The 22,739-nt window shown below is 36.4% G+C and overlaps 1 protein-coding gene across 2 annotated transcripts in view; it reads left to right on the top strand.

The window, feature by feature from the left end:
- Nucleotides 1-22,739, top strand: part of PCDH11X (protocadherin 11 X-linked) — a 445,592-nt gene that overhangs the window by 309,678 nt on the left and 113,175 nt on the right. For both annotated transcript variants that reach the window (XM_015860405.2, XM_032444082.1), the window contains exon 6: nucleotides 8,292-8,490. In XM_015860405.2, coding sequence (XP_015715891.1) covers nucleotides 8,292-8,490 — 199 coding nt within the window. The remainder of the gene's footprint in view (nucleotides 1-8,291; nucleotides 8,491-22,739) is intronic.

Raw genomic sequence — 22,739 nt, 5'->3', positions numbered from 1 at the left:
AATTCATGTATAGTGATAGCTTCAGGGAGAGCTAACAGGGCAGTTACATGAGAATTCAGTAGTGTTACTGATACAGGGTTTTGTCTGCATGTATATGGAGCGTGTATGCAGGAAATGCCTGTCCCCACTTTTTCACCCTCTGCCCACATGACTTTTATGCAAGCCCTGCTGATATTAATGCTATTACTTTCCCCCTGCCACAAGCCCTCTTTTCTTGCTGGTTTCTTTGAGAGTGCTCTTTTGTTCTCAGCAATCTCACTTCCTTCTCCGAAGCAGTATGAACATAGCGTAGGCCCAGAGCCTTACGTCTGTTTTTAAATGGCTTTATGCTGCAAAGAAAGATCAATGTGCTTTTCTGAGCTGCCTGGAGCAGGCATTCACCTTTCTTGATCATCTCTGTGCTGTGACAGTTTTTAGAGTATTGTCAGTTTATTGGTTGTGTGTTCTATAGGGATTGTATGGAGAGTATTTTCACGGCATTGCAGAATCTCAGACTGCTTAAGGTTGAAAGGAACCCTAGAACTGGCCATGGTACTCCAAGTTTAGCAAGTTGAGTAGAGCATTTATTTACCTCTGGTTATTTACCTTTTGATCTGACTAAGATTTACATTAAATTTGAATAATTTTGAAGTAAAGATGGTAGAAGTATAAATCTTTTGTTGTGTCATGTGAGGAAATAGAAGTAGCTGCTGCATGCACTCAAGGAGTTTCAGAAGTTGTGTTTGTTGTTGTGCTCTTGTCCTTCTTTCCATTTCTGGACCTGTTTCCATTTCTCGGTTCTTTGGATACCATTCCTCAGGACTGTTTATGAGTATGCCAGTAATGTTATTTTTGTTATTATCCTGTAAATGGTTGGAACTACCTTGCTCTGAAGTAAAACACAGTGGTGTGCTCAGTGCTGCTGCTCTGTGTGGGCAGCAGCCTGCTGGTCTGTGAGGACGGCCTGGCTTCAACCATGTTCCACAGCTGCATAGTCCTTGTACATGTGCATTGCTCTACTACTTCTCCTTGGGATGTTATGTTTTTTGTTTTAGAATATTTCTCTGAACTTCTTGAGTCACTTCTGTTTTCTTACACATTACTTTGTATGGCTTTAGTTCACGTTGTTGTTTTTTTCCACTCAGGCCAGTAACACTATTGTCTAGAAAAGCAACCCACAGCTCTGAGTGTTACAAAACCAGGCCTGTGGTGAGGGACATCTGAACATCACAAAACCAGGCCCAGACTTAAAGCTGCTTTCCATAGCTACTCTCTGGTTATGTTGTAAGATGACAAGCCTCCTGTCTAAAGGCAGGGCTGGTGCTGAGCAGGAACAGCTGCAGGCATAGCAGCCACAGGCACAGGTGGGTTACATGCTCTTGGGCTGCAGGTGGTCACTTTCATCTTGCTGAAGAAAGAAAGGGTTTTCCTCAGGCTTCAGCCAGAACCTCTCTCTTCTCCCTGCCCAGGACTGCATTATTTCTTTATGCAAACTAACATATGCTGCATTGTGTATTTTGCTGTGTGAAGAAAGACAAGTAGTCTTAACAGGCACAATAAATTGCTGCAGTGAATGTAAAAATGAACTAGGAAGATTTAAGAAACAGGGAAAGGCTAATGGCTGTATATTTTGTTTTACTGAAATCATGCAAGTGGTGAATGCTGAAAGACAGTTATTTATTCTGATTATATGAAAGGACAATTGCAGAGACATAGCTATGTAAGAGCAAAGAATAGTATCAGTGATACAATACAGCACATAAATTCATAACACTTTATTCATTTACAAATGCATATTTCAGACATCCATTTAAGAATGTTAGTAGAACGTAGCTCAATTCATTTTAGTAATTTTGAATATTTCATGTATTCTACTGTAAACAATTTAAAAATTTATTCATTTCCAACCTGATCATTTAGCCATAAAAATTGGAGATTTCTGGCTTTAATCAATTAAAATGTAATGTATTTTTTTAAAACAACTTGAGATTAAAATGAATATTCTAGGCATTTGAAATAACGAAGTGCTCACTGTGGCATATATTCCATAGCACCCATCCTACTTATAATGAAAATACTGAAGCAGAACAAAACATACCAGTCAAAAATTCATAAGTTGTATGAAACATCATAGACATACTGCTATAACAAATACTAATGTAACAAATATGCTGAGATAACTTTCCAGTTGTTAAAGCGCTCTGAAATGCCATGTGTTCTTGTACCATAGGAAGATCATAACAGTGATGATAGATGTAGGGGAAAATCTGCCACCTTCAAAGCATCACTTCTATAGAAGTGATCTAGACCAGATACTGCAAAGCACTTCTTACCTTCTCCATTTAGAAAAGGCCCATTGCTTTCTTGATAGCTTCTGTGTTGAGGTTTGTTAGAGAGATGTGTCAGAAAGCCTGCTATTTTACTGTCAGGGTGCAGCAAGGGCTGGCTGCTCCTGGGGACCAGGAGTGGCAGGAGTCCCCATGGCTTTTGAAGACTACTGTGAAAGATGTCAGAATTGTTGGAAATGTATTTTAAAAACTTATAGAATCAAAAATATTTGGCTGTTTTCCAGAAAAATTGAAGATGGATTTCTTTCTTTCTCTTTATTCTCAACATCTTTAGATTCCAAAACTTACATTGGTCGTCAAGAAACACTTCTTTACAGAAAGGGTAGTTAAACACTGGAATAGGCTCCTCAGGGAGGTGGTTGAGTCACCATCCCTGCATGTATTTAAGTGCCGTTTGGATGTGGTGCTCAGAGATATGATTTAGCAGAGGTTTGTTAGGTACTATGGTTAGGCTGTGGTTGGACTTGATGATCTTTGAGGTCTTTTCCAACCTGAGTAATTCTATGATTCTATATTGCCACTTGATCTCTATTAGAGTACTTTTACCTTTTTTTTTCTTTTTTTTATTCCTTCTTTCTTTTGTTTTCTTTTTATTTTTAATTTGTTTAAAAAACTTAAACGAGTGAATTCTTCTTCTACAACTACATCTATGAATACTGTGCATCAGGTACGTATCACATATAAACTACCTGGTAATATTCTCATTCAGCAATGCTGCAGGCATAAGTTCAGCAGAACTTTGGTTTATTTTGTAGAATGAAGTACAGCTGAACTGATGCACAACCACTTGTAGAGTATTCAATGATGCTGCTTCAGCAAGCCTTAGTTTGTATCTGTTTTTCTCCTGACTTCAGTATGCTTTCAACTTAAAGAAGCAAAATTAGATATAAATCCCTTTTTCTGAGAAACACTATTTAAAAAAGCTCAATTTGTTGGTTAGAAACTATGAAGGCACATTTTAAAGTTTCAAGTGAATGTTTATGATGGCCTGTGAAGTTCTCTCCATGTGTATTGCTATAGAAAGTTTCGATCTCTAAATGAAAAACTGAATAGAAGAAAATCATGCATGAAAATTGAATCAAGTTCTTGAGATTTCTTCTAGGTCTCTAAAGCTCTAATAACCCATTCTGCTTGAACTTAGTGGCTTAGCCTTGAATGGCATGATGCAAAAATAGGCACAGTCAGTAATTCATTTGAACAAAATTTGTTATTCCATAAATCTATACCTACAGACGAAATACATTTATCTGAAGCACAACTGAAATTAACAGAATGAAAATAGAGCTAGAGTGCTACATGCATTTTATGATAGTATAAATTCTGCTCTATTTCAGTAAAAACACAAGGAGAGTAGGAGGCAAGCAATACTATTGTTTTAAAATAAATATTCACAATTCTAGTAACATCTGATCAATATTTCTGAGAGATCTATGCTGTTGAGTCAGCAGTCAAAAGTGATGTGGAATGTTACAAAAATATTTCTACATTATCTGTTACGTTATAATAACTAATATGGCTTTTACTATTAGAAATAAATAATGCGGGATAGCAATATCAAACATGATAACCTGGAAAGTGAAGAACATACTAAAAATAAATAAATCAGAGTTTAGAGTTCCCATTTCTCAGCCTTAGCAACAGCACTGCTTTAGTGCCACTTTTGTGTGTAATTTTTATTTAATCACATGTCAAACTGAAGACTCACATGTATTATACTTTAAAAAGCATGCTTTCAGCTTTCATTCTGACATCTAGTTAGCATACAATAACTGCCTTTCAAAAGCAAAATAAAGTGTTTGACAAGCTTTAAATGTTATTTTCAGTTTTATTTGTTCTTTCAGTTCTTTGTTATGTTGAGAAGAAAAAAAAATCAATTTAATTGCTAAATGATACTGGAAAATCTTGTACAAGGAGGATTAGATTATGAAAATAAATACATCATTGAGGTTCTCAGTCAGACATTTGTGAATTTCCAGTTTCGTAACATCTTCTTCATCAATTGTTAATTTTAATTACTGCTGAATGGCCTCTGTGCTACAAGTGGATGGTGAGAGCGTTGATGCAACTCTGTCAAAGCATATGAAACAAAATATAGCAGTTATAGAACAAAATGCAGTAGTGCATAAAGATTTGAAATGGAAGTTACCTTTTGTTTTAAGAACATCAAGAAGTTGTGGTCATAACTCAAGGCAGTTGTCAGGTTATTTGAAGTTTTCCATTTTCTGCTTTCCTAGCATTTAAAAAATGTAAATAATAGAGGAAATGAATACTAATAGTAAAATATATTTTAATATTAAAAGTATATATATTCTGTGTACTTCCATATTCGTTGCCTGCATATGAATGGAGAAAAATGTTGAAGTAGTCCTTTTTATTTTTATGCTACCTTAGAACATCTCCTAAATAAATTCTATTTTAAATTAGAATTATCATCTAAATAATATAATTGATTCAACATAAACTAAACAGTAATTTTTTTCTTTATGATCTCCTTTTAAAAGGATATTAATTTGCTTCAATGAATGAAGATAATAAGGTTAATAGTTTAATGTTCTTCAGTTGATATCTGCTGCTTTTTCTATTACCTTTTTTTCAGTTTTTGATTATAAATTGGCTAACCCCTGGTGTATAATTCCAGAAATCATCCCTTCAGAGTATCCAAAGCTATTTACTCATCTTTTATTCTTCCCTCTGCCACAGCCTAATTATTGTAGTGAAAGATTGAACACATAATAGTTTGGGGCTTTGATCAGTCTTCATATAAATTTCAATAATGAGAGTAAAAGGTTTGAGGTTTTCTGAGATAATTTGATCCCTCCAGACACAGGCTGCTTTTACAAAATGCATTTCATTTTGGGATGCCATATGAGACTTCTGACAGAACTTGTGACTGGCTTTATAACGTCTCCGGAACCAAAATTTTCTTTTCAGAACAATAAAAATAATTTAATACCATTTAATGTGCCAGAGAAATTATATAGTTCTTGATACTTTTTTCTTATCTCTTTTTAACTAGTTGGTCTGACTGTATTACAAGTTCCTCAGTGTTTAAAATGCAGTGAGAATACATAAAGGTTTTGCTCGCATTTGTCCCTTTTTTTGGAGAAAATACAGTAACTGTCATTCAAATAAATAAAATAAACCATAATCCTCGTTATTCCATTGCTATCAGTGTTAACTCCCTTTGGAAATAAATAAGAAAGCAGCTGGAGGCTGAGGATATTTTATAATCTTATCAATTGAAATTTTAATGCCTCAAGGAGGAAATTTCCAAAATAAATGTGACAGACGATAAGTCCCAGCTTTTGGCAAAGTTTTATTAGAATGACTTGTTCCAGATCATTGTCTAATGTCTGTGTGAATTAAGTGAATGGCAGCACTTCTAAGTAGAGAAACAAATGTTCTTTTCATCTTGATGAATTGTTTCAGAAGTGCTCTGCTCTGTCTCATTGTTGTCAGGTGAGACTTAGGCAGGGACACTGTCAGATGGTAAGTGATGAGCTTTTAATTGATTCTGGTTTGTTTTAAATCATCTGCTTTTCGTCTTTCTCAAATTAACATCTCAATTTATACAACAAAATATTTGCAGTTCTGAAGTTTTTGTGGTACTTTGAGAGACACTTGGGTTTCTCATAGATATTTTAACAGCAGACTCACTTAAGACAAAAGCAACTGTATGATCAATTCCCACATGCATTGCTTCACATGTACATAAAGGCAGGTGCAGTTTTGTTTGCAGGGGGTAAATTTAGATCATTGCAGGGATATTTTTCCTTAATCAACTCCACAAAGCATTAGCTTTTTAGTAGACACGTTGCTGGCATGAATAGGCCTCTGAGAGGCAGCTGCCTCACAGAAGAAGTAGAATAGGACATTATGTTTTGGTTTTTTTTCTTGTGAGTTTTATAAGTTATAAACTTTCATAAGTTATATATTAACTAGTTATTTGCAAAGAGTTAAATAATATTATTCTGATGGCACCAATTTATTTTGATCTAATACTTCACCCATGGTCCCAGGAGTGATCTTCATACCCCTTTCCATCCTGTGTGATGCGGAATAGTTCTGTGCTCAGGTTTCCAATTTTCTTGGCTTCATCTATTCCAGTTTCCCTCAGCTGCCAAATGAGGGAAAATCTAACACTAGAAATTTGGTAAATGCACAGACCTGCTACAGAAAGCAGGACTGGAACATACAGTGTAATTGATTGACCAGGAAATCATATGGCAAAAAAAGAATGCCAAAATTAATCATACACCAGAAAGGAGACAACCAGCAAAGGTCCATTAGAGATGGAGCTGGACCCTAACCCTAGTCCTCACCCTAACTTGGGACAGAGTTATCAGTTGGCAAGGGAATCTACTGTTAAAAAAAAGACAAAGAGGCAGTGGAACCTACAGGAGATGTGAAATAATCCTTCATCTCTTTTCTGTGCTTTGAATGCATCCACTGAATTTCTGTAACAAGTTTCAAGCAGTACACGAGGAATCATGTGTGAGCATGTGTGCAAGAGAGAGCAGTTAGAAATATCAGAAAACAGATTGAAATAATAAGATCTGTTTATTCTGAAATAGGCTAAAGTGCCAAATACCAGAAAAATGAGTGGGGATAAGCAGGGCATGATGAATGAGATGGTAGCAGTGATTTGTTTTGTAACAAGGAAGAGTCAGATCTGACATGAGAAGAAAATCTATCCATTAGCAATGGTGAAGCACTTAACAGGTTTTCTGGGAAAGCACTGAATTCTTATTGGTAACTCCTAAGAACAGTTTTGACTCACATCTTTGAAGAATTGCATAAGTGAAGCTGATCTTGGCTGTACCACACTGTGCAGCAGCTGTCTCTGGGCATACATAGTAATGTCACAGGGGAAGATATTTTGGAAAAAGAAAAAAGAGGAACTTCACTTTGTAGTAATGATTTCATATACTTCATTGCATTCAACACTGTGACCTATAAGTGACCACATACCTCAGGGTAGTGTATACTACTTTATTTTTTTTTCATCATTGCAAGAAATATACTATCTTCAGCAATTCTGGAATTGGACAGGTTTACTTTGCCTTTAGATGAAATTTTGATTATTTGCCATGGAAATTAAGTTTTTTATTATGAAATTAAGAGCATTTCAAGTTGTTTGGATATTTTTGTGGTGTTGCAAGTTGTCAAGACAATGCTAGCAGAAGTGCTTATTTTTTGCTTCTACATTTTCTTTCAATACTGTGATGAATTTACATTTCAGTAAAAAATGAATATGTTGTCCCGTGCTTAATGCATGAAGTCTTTTATTTGCCTGGCCCTTCCTTCAAGCCATTAGCTGTGTTCCTTCCTCTGTTTCCCAGCTTCCATTCTTTTACTGTTGAGACACAGATCTGTGGTATAATGGAAATCAAAGGGTTGTAATGAAATGTCTGAAGCAGAGTAGTGGAATCTGCTTTCAATTCATTAGTTTAATGGATGTGCAAAATCTATTAAAATTGTTTTCAATACATAAGGCATCTTATTGTTTGTTCTTTCTCTGACTTGGAGGAATACAACGCTAGAAGTGTGTCACATTTCTTTAGGCCCAAAAGTGTGAAGTAGCTTCTAATGGGAAAGAAAATGTTTTCTGAAAACTAGAAAACTGAGCAGTGAAATAAATTGAGCCTCAAAAACTGATTGAAATCTCCAAGTCAATACACAAAAGGCATCCAAAGACTTGTGAAGTCTGACAGAATCTCTTTAGTTTGTGGTGTCTTTCATTTTGCATCAGGGCTTACTTTTCTAAAAAGTAGAAAAAAGCAGTGCTGTCAGGTGAAGCGGGTTTGAAAGCAGGCTGCCTGTTCACGAAAGCCTGAAATTGTGCAGAACTGTAGATAATGCGTCTTCGGCAGATAACTGAAATAATACATTTCCTAAATTGGTTGCATTAAGCAATTACTGATACTGTAGTGGAAACCATATAATTTTCTTCCTTCCTCGTAGCCTCAGCGCCGTGTCACGTTTCACCTACCAGATGGCTCCCAGGAAAGCTGCAGTGACAGTGGACTTGGAGACCACGAGCCCAGCAGTGGTGCCAGCACATCACACCCGCTGCCCCTCGGCTTCCCTCAAGAGGAGTACTACGAGCAAGCATCACCCAACAGCCGGACGGAAGGAGATGGAAACTCAGACCCCGAGTCCAGTAAGTGACAAACTTTGGTCATGTTTGGTCATTAAATCCCTTTAATAGCAAAAGACAGCTTCTTTTTGAGGCAGTGATCAAAAAGTGAGTGTTGGTTTGAACATAGCCAGAAAGGCCTGTATTACTAACAATGCAGGATTAGTTTGTTCACTTGGAAAGAAATAGTTTTAAGCTGTAAAGAGTTTATATATTGCCTGATATTTTTGTAAATTGGAGGTGCTGTAAACATAGGCACTATCTGAAGATGTTAACACTTGCTTGTGCAGTTGTGTGCCGTTGAAAACGCTATTGTGAGGGAGTTTATGCTCTCCTGTATAGTTTCATGTCCAATATTACTGCAGACACTAGCTTGCTTTTACAGAAAGAACTTTTGGATGGCACAGCAGTCTTCAGAAATAAGGGTTTCTTGATTTCTCTTTTGAGAGTAACTATGATATGTAATAAATATCTCAAAGAAGTCTGCCATATGACTTAATTCAGCTGTTATCACTAGCTTATTGTGACATTGAAAACAGGAAAAAACAAGGTTTGCTCACATACTGGTGTTGCTTTCTCTGCCTTGACCTTGTAGAAACTCTAGTGCACTTTGGGCAACCATTAATTATCCAGGGACTCTTTATCTAGATTAAATTGAACTGTGCCGTTGACAAAAAAGACACCTGTAAGTATGGAAGCCTCTAAGGCCTTGTTAGAGACCTAACAAGTGATTTGGAAATACATCTGTTCTGGGCAAAACTTGACCCAAAAGGTGTATTACAGCTGCTTTATTTTTGAAGGATGAATTAGCAAGTCCAATGCAGTTGAAATAGCTCGGTGAAGTATTTCTCAGCAGTGGTGAACACAACATCCAACAGAGAGCATTACCTCTGACTCAAAGCTGCCTCTGACAGAACCATCCTGGCTTTTGGAAATCATATTGTTGTCCTTGCCATGTGCTACTAGAGACTGAAATCCAAGGGACTTGTCTGCATGAATGAGGTCCTCTCTGTTTTACTTACAGTTCATTAATTAGGGATCCTCATGTTAAGATTTTAAAAACTTTGTGAAATTATATGATTCCTAAAGTAATGCCAGATTTATTTATTTATTTATTTATTTTTTCTGAGTTGAGAGACAGCTGACAGGAACAAGCAGAAATTTTGAAGTTTATTTGCTTCTTTTTGTGTTCACATATTTGAGGATGTAATGTTCACATAAGAATGTTCTAGTTAGTCAAGTTAGAGTTTCATTTTATGAAAAATTCAAGGGGCTACGTAGATATCCCAGAAGAAAGCAAGTTTCAAGTATGTATTATTTGATGTCTTTTTTATGTGTACACATGATCTGAACTTCCTTTCCATCTCCCTCTTCCTTTTATTCTTTACAACTCTTATTTATGCTTTACTGAATTGAGCAGAACATACATAAAATGAGAATTTGGGTCATCTCATGCAAAGAATGTGGTGCATGGGAATTGTTAGCATAGCAATGTGGAGACTGCATGTCTATTTAAAAAGAGGCTTGGGTTTTGGACTTGCCAGTGTGTTGCAATTTCAGGAGAAAAAGGGTTTACAACTCTTCTAAATTGTTGGCCTAAAAGCAATACATCTGAATCTCATTGACACATATCACTGTAAAGGCTCCTGATGTCTCTTCAGGTGTGAAAACTGAAGAAAGCTTAATCACCTGTCTAATTATCTGATAGCTTAGTTTCAAACTTGAGAATACTGTTTAATTAGCATTTCTTTTTTGTGGAGTTTTTTTGTCTAACATCTTTTTGTAACAATTTAATTGATACTATATAACATTATGCTTCCAGTACATAAACTGTAGTTTTCAGTGCTTTTTAGTATTTCTTGCTTATATTAATGGCAGCAACTAGTGGCAGAAAAGCATGGATGAGGTCTCCAGCAAAGATGTACATTGATTATTAAAGATGGCACAGCTGTTTTTCCTCCAAAACATAAGTACCCTTTTTCCTTGCTTTAATTTTTGTAAAGGTTGGTAATGTGAATGCTGATGAAGAATTATGATAATGGAATTATGATAATTGAACTAAAAGTTTTAAGCAGGTTCTGTGTCTTCATATGGTGGAGTGGAGATAATATTTCTCCAAGGGTATCAAAACTGATAGTGGTGTACTAATTTTTCTGTAATCCCAAGAGACAGTGCTTCAAGAAAAATCTGTTTTCCTGGGCAAGTGGTGACATTATGGTATGCCTTTTCCATTGGAAAATGTTTGCAGGAAAGAAATCAAGATATGCATAAACAGAAGAGAGTAAATTGTATCATGAATCTCCCAAGTATGGTACTAGATTAGCTCTATTATCTCATTTCACATTTTCTATATTGGGGAACAAATGTAGATTTAATCTATATAGATTTAAGACCTAATAATAGTTATTATGACATTAAGGTGGAGCATTAGTAATTAAGGAAAAGACACATTAATGCAAGATTTGAAAAATCTTCTTCATTATCTTTGTTAATGAAATTGTCATTAAAAGGTAGGAACGTGTCAATGAAATATTTTACTATTTCAAAGCCAAGCATCACTAAAAATTTGGAGAAGGGGGTGTATATGACATAAGAACTGGATTTTGCTGAGGATTTGGAGTAATAGCAGTGGGATGAAATCTAATAGCTGAAAGTCTTTCTCATAGGATCTGGTGTATGTAACTAGTATATAAATCTCCAGCAGAAAATGACATAAAGAGAAAACCAACAGAGTATTACAAAGATAAACTATAAATCACCAATACCAAATGCTATGTGAAATAAATAAAAAATAAATCCCAATTTATTCCTAATATAAGAAAAAGAAAGCAAAAGTGAGTAACAAAAATAAAATCAACCAAGGCAATGATGATACCACAACTGGGATATAATAAACAGAATGACTTTCTAAGTTGGATAAAGGAAAACTCCCTTGAGAAACAGGTATGAATAATGATTTAATAGTGACAAGGGAATGGAACAACTAGGCATGGGAAAAGGAATTAATATTAGTTTGTTTAAAATACAATGTAAAAGCTGGCTGGGGAACCAGGGCTGTTCTCAAGCAATAGAGAATGGGGAAAGAGATTATGAAAGTACTGGTTTGCTCTATGGACAGATCAATTGGTGCTGTCAGTAGGCCAAGATAGGCCAGACATTTTGAGATTTCATACTTGAAAGCAGTAAGCAGAGAAACAGAAAGAGAACGCTGACTGGATTTAAACAGAAGCTTGACAAATTTATGAGAGAAGCAAACAGAACGTCCTGTGTAACAGCAGCAAATGTACCCTGTTATCCAGGAGTTCCTCTTTTCTTTGTTCACAGTACAAAAGTTGTCAGCAAATGTTGGCCATCTCAGTTCAGCTCTGCCTCCTGCTTCCAGCTCCTGGCTGCAGACCACAGTATGCTGCTAGTAACCACACGGGCTGTTTGAGCCAATCTGGTGGCCCTGTGGGAAGTTTGCCTTCATAATGATGTGCACGATCCAGTAAATCTCCCTGATGTTGTTATTAAGATGGGGCCAGACAGCTGGCGATAGGAAGCTTTCTCTCCCTGGTGAAAATGGCAGCATTTTTGACCATACTGACTTGTCTGATAATCAGAAACACTGAAGTTGCTGAAATATACTCTTGATCAGTAACTTGGCTCTGGCAGCTGGACTTGGGACCTTGTACTCAGGCACAAGGAAAAAATAAAATTTAAGAATTTTAAGCATTTTGTTCCCTGTTCTAAAACTGATATAATTCTTATTTTATTTTATTTTATTTTATTTTTTATTGCTTTTGTGTGCTTTTTATTTCATGGTTAGGATGAAATCTAAGAGTAATATGTTAATTCTATCATTGCTAAATTGTAAACTCACTATAGCACTTATAATTTGAGAAAAATAGAAAGACACTGTCATTAGTTAAGGATAATATATTCTAGGCTAAAATAGATCCCAACGTAGTAAATCTGCCCGCTGGGTGCCTCTACTTCTGCTATATTGAGTTTCCCTATCCCCATGCCTGTGTACTAATAATTAATTCTGAAAGTGCTGAGGTAATTAATCATTCTGAGGCAATAGAGTTTGATTGATCTTCTACCTTTAATCAAATTAGCTTGTATGTAGATGGGAGTATGTAATGGCTGACTACTGCTCTGCACTACTCTTGTGAAATGCCTACATTTCTGATGACCTCCTGAGAGCACCATCATGAATCATGTGCGTGTCAGCTAGGAGGGTAGTCATCAGGTGGGCATTTGATTTAAAAGATGGGGAATGAGCAGAGATCAAAATCAGGATGTGTTCAGCATTTACGCTTTTAAAGTAAAATATGAAGTGCACCTTTGTATAATTTTGGCATATGAAGGTACTAAATGTCAGTTAAGGATGACAGTGGTGTAGATTTCCCGGATGTTTTAGCAATTTGTTCATAAAATAAAATTACTCTTTAATCATAATCACATACAATGAAGTCAATATGTGATCACTAGTGGATCCCCAGGGTTTGGTACTAGGTCCTATCTTTTTCAGTATATTTACTGATGACCTGGATGAGGATATTGAGTGCACCCTTAATAAGTTTGCAGATGACACCAAGCTGGGAGAAAGTGTCAATCTACCTGGGGGTAGGAAGGCCTTCCAGAGGGATAATGGACAGTCTGGATCACTGGGCCGAGGCCAATGGGATGAAATTCAGCAATTCCAAGTGCCGGGTTCTGCATTTTGGCCACAACAACCCCAGGCAAAGCTATAGGGTTGGGGCAGAGTGGCTGCAAGACTGAGTGAAGGAAATGGATCTGATGTTTTTGGTCAATACTCAGTTAAACGTAAGCCAGCAGCATGCCCAGGTGGCCAAGGAAGCCAATGGCATCCTGACATGCATCAGAAATAGTGTTGACATCAGGAGCAAGGAAGTAATCATCCCCTTTACTAGTGAGGCCATACTTTGAGTACTGTGTACAGTTTTGGGCCCCTCACTACAAGAAAGACATCAAGGCCCTGGAACATGTCCAGTGAAGGATAATGGAGCTGGTGAGAGGTCTGACATGTTTCCAGAACGTCTGCAGGAGCAACTGAGGGAAGTAGGATTACATAGCCTGGAGGAGACTCAGGGGAGAACTTATGACTCTCTACAACTACCTGAAAGGAAGTATGACAAGGTGTGGGGCTCAGCTTCTTCTGTATAAACACTATATAGTGATAGGACTAGAGAGAATGGCCTCCAGTTGCTCCAGGGAGATTGAGGTTGAACATTAGGAAAAGTTTCTTCTCCAAAGTAGCAGTCAGGCACTGGAATGGACTGCCTGGGGAGGTGGCTGCCCAGGGAGGTGGTGTCTCTGGAGTTATTCAAGGAATGTTTAGATGTTGTATTAAGGAGCATGTTTTAGTGGGGAAGTATTGGTGATAGGTGGATTGCTGGACTGAAAGATCTTGGAGGTCTTTTCCAGCCTTAGTGATTCTGTAATTCTAAAAACTTCTGTAGAACAAACCATTATGAGATTCATTTGCTGATGACTGCAGATTGGAGATGGAGGGGAAGGTCACATTGTAGAAGTGAATTTACAGCAATGCAGGTGTGTGGCTTTTGCAATTGGATTTTTACTTGTACCTAGACACTGCATATTCAGAAATAATTCTGTAATTTAGTAATTTGATCCCTGAGTGCCTGAATTAAGCGTTGTTAATGCAGCTAACACAAAGGGGAGAAAATGGACAAAGTGAATGAAATGAAAAATACAAAAGCAGAATATTCTGCATCTCTAACTCAGGGAGGACAACAGCACTATAAATAAAGTTACTAATTTAAAAAAAAAAAAAGAAAGAAAGAAAAAGAAAAAAATTCTCTCGTTCCTATAAATAAGGAACACTATTTAAATTTTCTTAAAAATGAGTTATGGATGTTTTATTGGTATCTGACTATTAATAAAGCCTTAATATACATTTTCTACTTTGTGAAGATCAGGAAACTGTACTTTTTATCCTCCTTGATGTGTTGTTTTCTTTCATGCAAAATCAATGGGGAAATTTCTCTTTTGCAGTTGTTCTCTATGCTATGACCTCACCAGCACTTTGTTTTAGACTAAACACCGGAAGAAGAAATTCAGGCAATAATGTTATCTTTGCAAATACCATCTAATAGCATTTATGACAGAAGTCTGCATAAAAGGATTAGAAAGAATAGCTCCAACCTATAGTTTAGAAATCAGTCATTTCCAAATAATATAGGCGACTTTAAAACATTTGGTTTTGTGGGCGGGTTTTTTTGTGTGTGTGTGTGTGTTTTGTTTCATTTTTTATTTTAACAATAAATGAAATCTGACATCTGTAAATAGTGATGTAGTGGCAGACATTCTATGATATATATTCATGTTATCACTCAAGCTGACTTGGTAATGGATAAGACTATTCTTTTTTTCCTGTTTGAGGTTTATGAAAGTTTTAAAATACATCACTATGGCAAGCAGCCTGGCAGGACAGAGGTGGGTAGGGAAATTTCTTCCCTCTACTTTTTCAGACTCCTCTTATATCTGATTAGCTGTCACATTTGCAGTAAATAGAGGCCCTGAAGCTTGACTGGGTAACTGGAATCTAATTTGGAGCACCCTGTATCTGGGAGTATATTAGGCGTTTGATGGTTATGATAGCTTTAAAAGTCACAAAGGGCACTGATTAAAATGGAAAGTTTATCTGTAATGTATGAAAGCTGAAGCCATTGATAGAGTTCCCTTCTGGTGACAGCTTTGAAGATGAGTGTATCCTACCTATCTTAAATCTAGTTATGGATGAGATAGAAGTTTATCACAGAGAAACAGACCTCTGTGAGCAAAGCAATCTCTTATCTTGTCCACCGTGTTTGAAAATGACAAGTGTGAAGAAGACCTGGCACAAGTGCCAAGTGAAAGCAACAATCACAGGGACTGCCATGTTACCAAGCTCAAGTGAGTTCTCTATCAGAGGGAAGAGGTGGTCTTCTCTTGACAAGCTTGTCTTTACTTCCAGTTTTTCCTGGGCCACACATACTGTTCTTTCTTCTTTCAGTTTAACATAATTAGAAGTACCAAGAGGAGCTTTTGGTTGTATGAAATGTTATGACATTTGGTAGCGTTTAGTTCTTGCTTTAAAAGTAAAAAAAAATCAAGAAATCCTTTTTCTTTTTCTTTTTCTTTTTTTTTCCCCCACATTTTAAATTAATTAAACTCATATGAAAAGATTATGCATGTTGATAATTGCATTTGAGGTATGTTGTTTTATTATTTGATTTCAATTACCAATGTGCCTTAGAAATTAAGAGGGAGAAAGAAGATTTGCAATTGACTGTACTCTTGAAGTTGCAGTATTTGCTAAGGCAGTTCTTATCAACTCAGTGAATCTAGTTATTCTTGTCATTGTTTGTTAAGAGATGTGGTCCTGAGTGAACATCTGTTAATACGGTATTCCCTTTAAGTGGAATTTTGGTTGCAAATTAAGAACTATGAGAATTTTTGTTCCAAAAAGCTCAGATATACTCTCATATTGCTGAATGAGTGACATATTTTGCCTTTACTATTCAAGAATCTTTTTGCCTGCTGGAAAAAAGTGGCATGTTTTTAACAAACTGCTGTTTCTGTTTTTTTTTTTTTGAGGTTATCTAATCTGCATTGTGATCCTTTTATTTTCTGGTTACTTTCTAAACCTCAACCTTTCTATATTAAGGTCAAGAGTATTACTTGTGCAAGCTCTGCATCAAGGGAACACAGGGCTGTTGGCAGTCAATATACTGTTGATCCTGGCACGATAACAACAATTTTTCTTGAAGCCTACTGGCCGCTGTTATTATGTACACATTCTGAAAGATAAAATAAATGTGTCTGAGTTAAGCTGGAGAGACATAAACCAAATATTTATGATGACAATTTTCAAGCAATATTGCAAGATTTTCTTATGGGTTGTTTTATTCAGAATGAAATGTTATTCTATACTTTTATGAAACCAAGTTGTTTTTGGAATTAACTCTGTGTTAATTGTACTGGTACAATTGCAGTAAAAATGATCTCTTAATACTTTCATAATATAAGTGGTGCTGATCTATACAAATAATGTAGGCTGTACTAGCAATGCTTCTAAGTGCATGTCAGATCTTTTTCTCTTATCATTTCATCCTATGAAATTAGGTAGTTAGGTTGTCTCATATTAGATCCCCTAAACTTAATCACACTGTTAATAGTCATGTGGATTGGATAACTTATCATGTTGTGGACAGGCAGGAGCGGTCTCTGAACGTGGAGATGCCAGCCTGCACTAACAATGCTGTGCAGTGCCATGGTGAACCAGCATTGTGCTGGTTTAATATGCTGTCACCTGTCTGCTAAGTCAGCTATTTCTCTCAGGTTCTTCCAGTAGGACAGTAGTTTAACCTTACCATGTAAGGTGGCTGGCAAATGTTTACCTGAATCTGTGCACGTTATTAACACTAATTTGCTGATTTCACTTAAAAATTGTGTTATTTGTGTTACTTGTGTCTGTTATCATTACTGTTGCAACCTAAATCAAGTGATTTAGATAGTGAAATAGAAGAGGAGCTCTCAGCATCTTCCCTCTTTTTTCTGCTTTGTGCTTTTAAAGTTTTTTTCTGCTATGTCCTGCTCTCAAGCTCTCTATAGCTCTGCTTAAAGCCTTAGGTCTTCAAATTAAAATCCTCTCTACATAGCCATTGGAAGCAATAAGTGATCCAGCCGAAATGCTCCTTCCACATTTAAGGATTTAGATCTAATTCTGCATGGTCTTCTGTGCTTGAATTCCTCACATCCGTAAAAACACTGCTTTGACATATCAGGAAAAACAATGGCACTGTTTCAATAGCTGTTCCTTCTTCTGGTTATCTTGAATGATGGTCCAAAAACATCCCAGAAGATGTGTCCTCTTTGGAATGAAATGTTATAAAGTCCATCCCTCGCTCACCTAATACTTTAACAGAAAGCAAATATTATGAAGAAAAAAGCTGTACTTGAGTCTCATACCAATCACACACCAAAGAACTGCTTAGAAAATGAAAGGCAACCTCTGCCACTCTTCAGTAGTGTTACACATGAAGAAAAACAGTGATGATAAAGGGAGATTGGAATGGTGAGAAAAAGCACTTTGAAAACTATAAAAGCAAAAACTGTTTTTATCATAATACAATTGATATCAAAACTCCTCTTTATTCACATGCTAATTTTTTTCACTGGGAATCAAATATCACTGATTACATATTCTGTTGGGGGTGGAGCTCCTGTACATCTGTCTTTAAAATTAGCTTTCAATTCTCTTTTTTTGGGAAGATTGCAAGCAGCTCTTTCCACAGGACCCACTGGCTGTCAGCATGTCATCACTCTGACCTACCCCCCTACTGGAATGTATTCACATCATTGTAAAAAAGATCCGTGCCAGAGATCTGCAAATAAAACACATCCTTTTTAACATTCTTTGCTGTGTCCTGTGAATGGAAAGACATTTGGATATGTCTCTATGTGGAGTCTGAGCTGTATGATAATTAGTTTAGTTGATTAAATTATGATTTGTATGCTCTAAAGGAGAGGAACTGTTGGATATCAGATTGCATATCAAAACATCCAGTTTTCCATTTGAGGGTTCATAATTGCAAGATATTTCGATTTTGGGAAAATGCTAAGGTACTTTCTCTTCAATTCAGTGTTATGCTTTTTTATGCTTCTGCTAATCTACAGACTGATTTCAGAAGTGCAGTGCTAGAGCTGGGAAAGGATGATTCTTTTCTTTCTTTTTTATTTTCCTATACTCTTCTGATTGTTCGAGAGAGTGAGGGTATTTCTGTGGAGGGAATTTGTGTCTGGATCATTGTGTGACTTCTGGCCCTTAATTTGTGTCAGAATGGAGTGGGTTGCCAGATTTGTGTCACAGCTTCAGAAATGATATTCTGTCATCCTGTGACTGGCACAATAAAAGAAAGGACTAAGGAAAGAGCTCTGGCATTACTATGACTTACTTTTCTACTGGTATCAGCTATTATAATAGTTAGGAGGGCTCTAAAATTAACACTTAACTGCCCAATAAACTTAATGAGTGCACTTGGTTTATGTGAAAGTGTCTGCCTTTCTAACAGGAAAACCAGCTCACTAGGTCTCACTGCAAGCAGCAGGAGATTTTTTATCTTTGAGCTAAGATGAGGGAAATACAGTGAAGCTTAAGGAGCATTCAGAGTAGTGTTTGTTTCTCATAGAGAGCATGCTGTGACAGGCATCTTGCAATCAGAGCTCTTCTCACAGAGCCAAAGAAGTTGAAAGCAAAGAGGGGAAAAGAGATATTCATGTTACATAAAATTACCAAGGAGACAGCTGTCCACATCATGGTAATTCAGTGCACCAACATAAAAATCAGCTACTCTGGTTGACAATATTGGCAGAAATCCCAAGAAAAGCAAAATATCTGGGAGCAGGGAAAACAAGAAAATGCCCTGACCTGATTATAACTCCTGAGTTAGGAGCCAATCAGTATATTCACAGGAATTACAGAGCCTAAGATATCAGTGTAGTCAGTAGAGATTTCTTTATAGAAACTCTTCTAATTTTTTATGTTTTTGTTGTTGTTGTTGGTTTGTGTTTTGTTTTATTTTTTTTTTTTAATAAGTGCTGAATTTCAGGGTTTGTTTTGCCTCTGAAACATACTTGCAGAAACTCAGTCCTCCTTGGTACAATCTTCATTAACCTCTGCCATTAATTTTCTATTTCTAATCTGGGGGGTTGAAGAGAAATTATCCCGCTGTTAAGCAGATGTTTTCTGTTTTTTTATAACAGCTATCCTTGCTGAATAAGGAGTGAGGATGCTATATATAACAGTACATTAATATTTCTTGTTAAAAAGTACTTTACAGGCTGAAGAAACTCCTATACATAGTCACAGTCAAAAGTCAAGAAGTAAAAATAGGAATCTGATAAACAGCTGTGCTGCACAGCTATTCAATGGAATGCTTTCACAGTAAAAATTTCAGAGTGAATTTAAAAGAAATGGTAGCTGCTCATTCCCTTTAAGACTTAACAAGTCTGTGAAATGTGGTTTGGTTCAGTCTTTATTCATGACCGTGATAAAAAGAAGTGTTTAACTCTCTGACAGAGCTGCCATTTCTCCCATAATCTTTTTTCTCTAGCATCATGCTGTGGTTGTGGTGTATTTTAATGCTACTGACTGCACCCCCACCATCTTAGCGTTGTCTGAGAATTGTTGAAGAAATGCTGACCCCAAATAACAATGTTGTTGTGATGCTTTTGCTGTTGGTTATTTTTGATTTATTTTTTTTTTTCCCAAGGTGGTCTTACAGTCATTGCCTATTTCAGAAGGGATGCACCAAGCATGCAGCCTGAGGGGTTTGCCTGCCCCAGCCTGGTGCTTTGTACATGGGCAGCATTGCAGACAGGGCATGTGATTGCCACTGACATGTAGACACAGATTATCCACTGTATTATTCAACTGGAACTGGCATTACCTAAGTAGTTTTCTGGGTTATTTGGTTAGAATAGACTGTATGTCAGAAAAGATCTTGGCTTTTTAGTCAAATGATTGGCAAGCTGAATTACAGGTGGTCCAATTCATGAATTTAGAAACCAGAAGCAGACAGCTTCCTGCGCTGGTAGACAAAAAGATTTTTTCTTACCTGCCACACGGATGGAGCTCCAGAATATGTAATACAGCATTAGGTTTCATTTATACTTTAAAAATAGGATTATGCTCTAAGCATATACTGTAACTGTATCTTAGTATTTACCATGAACAAGAGAAACTGGATATAATATCCTCTGCTAACCATTCTTCAGCTATTACAGCGCAATTTTAAAGTAAGCACGTGGATGTTTATCCTTCACAATAAAGAAGGGGGAGGGAGGGTTACAAAGATACTTTTCTGGCCCAGAAGCTAGAATGGAAATGGTGACCCAATCAGCTAGCATTTCTGATTCACAGCCACTTTATCCTTTTCCTCCTAGCAAATGCACTCTAATCCATAACTATGTAGCATGCTGCAGTAAGATATTTAATACAAAGAATTGCTTTTAAATAATAAGGTTATAACAGGTATCTCAAGGTTAAAGATGGCATTTGTCCTTCAGTGTAGGGTACTGCAAAGGAAGAAAAAATATGTTTTAAAAAAAAGCTGTTAATACAGCATAAAAAAATAATTAAAAATCTGATGTCAGTGTGTACATTTCTAAGTAAGACTTCTAAATGAGAATTTTGTGGGTGACTTGATTTCATTTTTTTTTGAAAAAAATTAGCAGATCTCTGATACAACTGGAAAAATCTGGAAAAAATTTAGCTTCTCAATACACCTGTGCTGGTAAGAATAATAATGTAGAAAAGATCTAGCAAATAAGAGTTCTCCTTTATATATGTATTTGTGACGGTTTTTTACCATTGATTTCCTCAAATGCAGTGCAATTAGCCTGCAGTGAGAATGTCCAGCTTCTTCGGTGACTTTCATATCTGTTAGACTGGACATATTATCAACTTTCAGTATTGTTCATGGCTACCTTCCTAAACTAAGCATGAGTTCAGATTCTGATCTTGACCTTGAAAATACTTTGAAACTCCTGACTAACTTTACTCTCTTAATTCCTTTCTTGCTTTGGAGTCCAGATAGTTTCCTTTTTAGCTCCCCTTGAGAAAGGCAGTATTCATGGCTATGATCTCTTCTCTGCCCTTGATTTCCTAGGGGCTGTTCCTTGTGCTTGCGGCACGCTCACAAGTTATTTTTTAAAACATCCCACACCTACAAATGTTTCCGTAACTCTTTTTTTTTTTTTTTTGTAAATACATAAACAATGACTTCATACCACTCTGTACCACCAGCTGACTTTAGCATTTGTGTGCTGTGTATGCTAAAGCCACCTATTTAAGAGTACGTGTATAAACACAGCTCTTGCTGTGAGGACTGTTTATGCTACAGCACTGTACAGCGGCACAGTGAGTCATCTCTGATCAGAGCTTACCTTTGGGCTGCTCACAGTCTGACTCTTGATATTGTGCAAAAAATAATTTGAAATTCTGAAGAGAGAAATGAAAAATAGAAAGTCTGAGAGTATAAGTGTGTGAAGCTATGAATAAGAAAACACAGCATTGTGTTCAGCAGACTTCATTCTTAAATCAGTAAGGTAAAGACCAAACTTTGTAGTTATGTTTCCACAAGTTCTTTTTTTCCAGAAGAGAACTTCAGTTAACAAGTGGGATGCCACTTTTCATTCATAGTTTGTGAGAATATGAGAACTTACTTGATGGAACTTGTATTTTCATTCCCATTATGTCAGGAATTTACCTACCTTCTGCTCATGTCAGAAAATCTATCAGTTGTAAAATGTATTTGTACATTACTATGTGAGAATCTTGAACTGAAAGACCTTCTGGTTTATTTGGTATGAAAAGAATTCTAGTTTGATGTGCAGGAGATATAACACATAATAGTAATGCTGCATTGATTGTACTAGATTTGTTTGGAAAAATGTTGAGCAACCCCGACTGAACAGGATTATTTGCAGCCTTAATTAAATAGAGCAGACAGATGAATGGCAGAGAAGAAAAAAGAAAAGCTCTGAAAATTTCAACAGAGCTAGTGCAACTTTTCTCTATTTTTTTTCTTTTCACCTGCTTCAGCTTGCTCACATCTTCAGCATCAAGTGATGGGATTGTAATATAGATTTTCCCAGTCATATCTAACAGAATTACCTTCCAGCAAAGCCCTGGATTATCATCCTGCATGTTTTGGGCATATCTCATCTAAATAATCATGTCACCATGTGGGTCTCAGGTACTGGTATGATTTTGGTTATTGTTGCTCTGCCTGTTGCATTCTGTTTGGGCTTTTGAAAGATGTATTTTTCCAGTCTAATTTTGGGGTTAATATAGTTGCATCAGGATAGATAGAAATTATGTATGACAAAGACCTGTAGGACAAATGCTTTCTAGCTCCAATTGCAATGAAACTCTGTGAATAACAAGAACTATCAGTCCATAAATCATTACAATTACTGTGTGATTTCAAATGTTAAGATCTAAGTTCAGAAACTCAAGGCACCAATATATAAGGCACAACCAAGGCCAAACTTCATTATGAAGTGGAATGAATAAATAGATAGATCGCATAAATCACAGGTTCTTTAATGAATAAATGCAAACAAATTAAGAAAACCCATTTTTTTTTTTGGGGGACCTGGGGGGGGGTTTGGGGAGGGAAGATTACTTTTTTTTTCTTTCTTTTTTTTTTTTCTTTTCTTTAGTAATTAAAGCAGTAGACAAAAGACCATTGCTA

Source organism: Coturnix japonica, chromosome 4, assembly GCF_001577835.2.
Source record: "Coturnix japonica isolate 7356 chromosome 4, Coturnix japonica 2.1, whole genome shotgun sequence".
NCBI lineage: Eukaryota > Metazoa > Chordata > Aves > Galliformes > Phasianidae > Coturnix > Coturnix japonica.
This window is presented reverse-complemented; position numbering and strand designations above follow the sequence as displayed.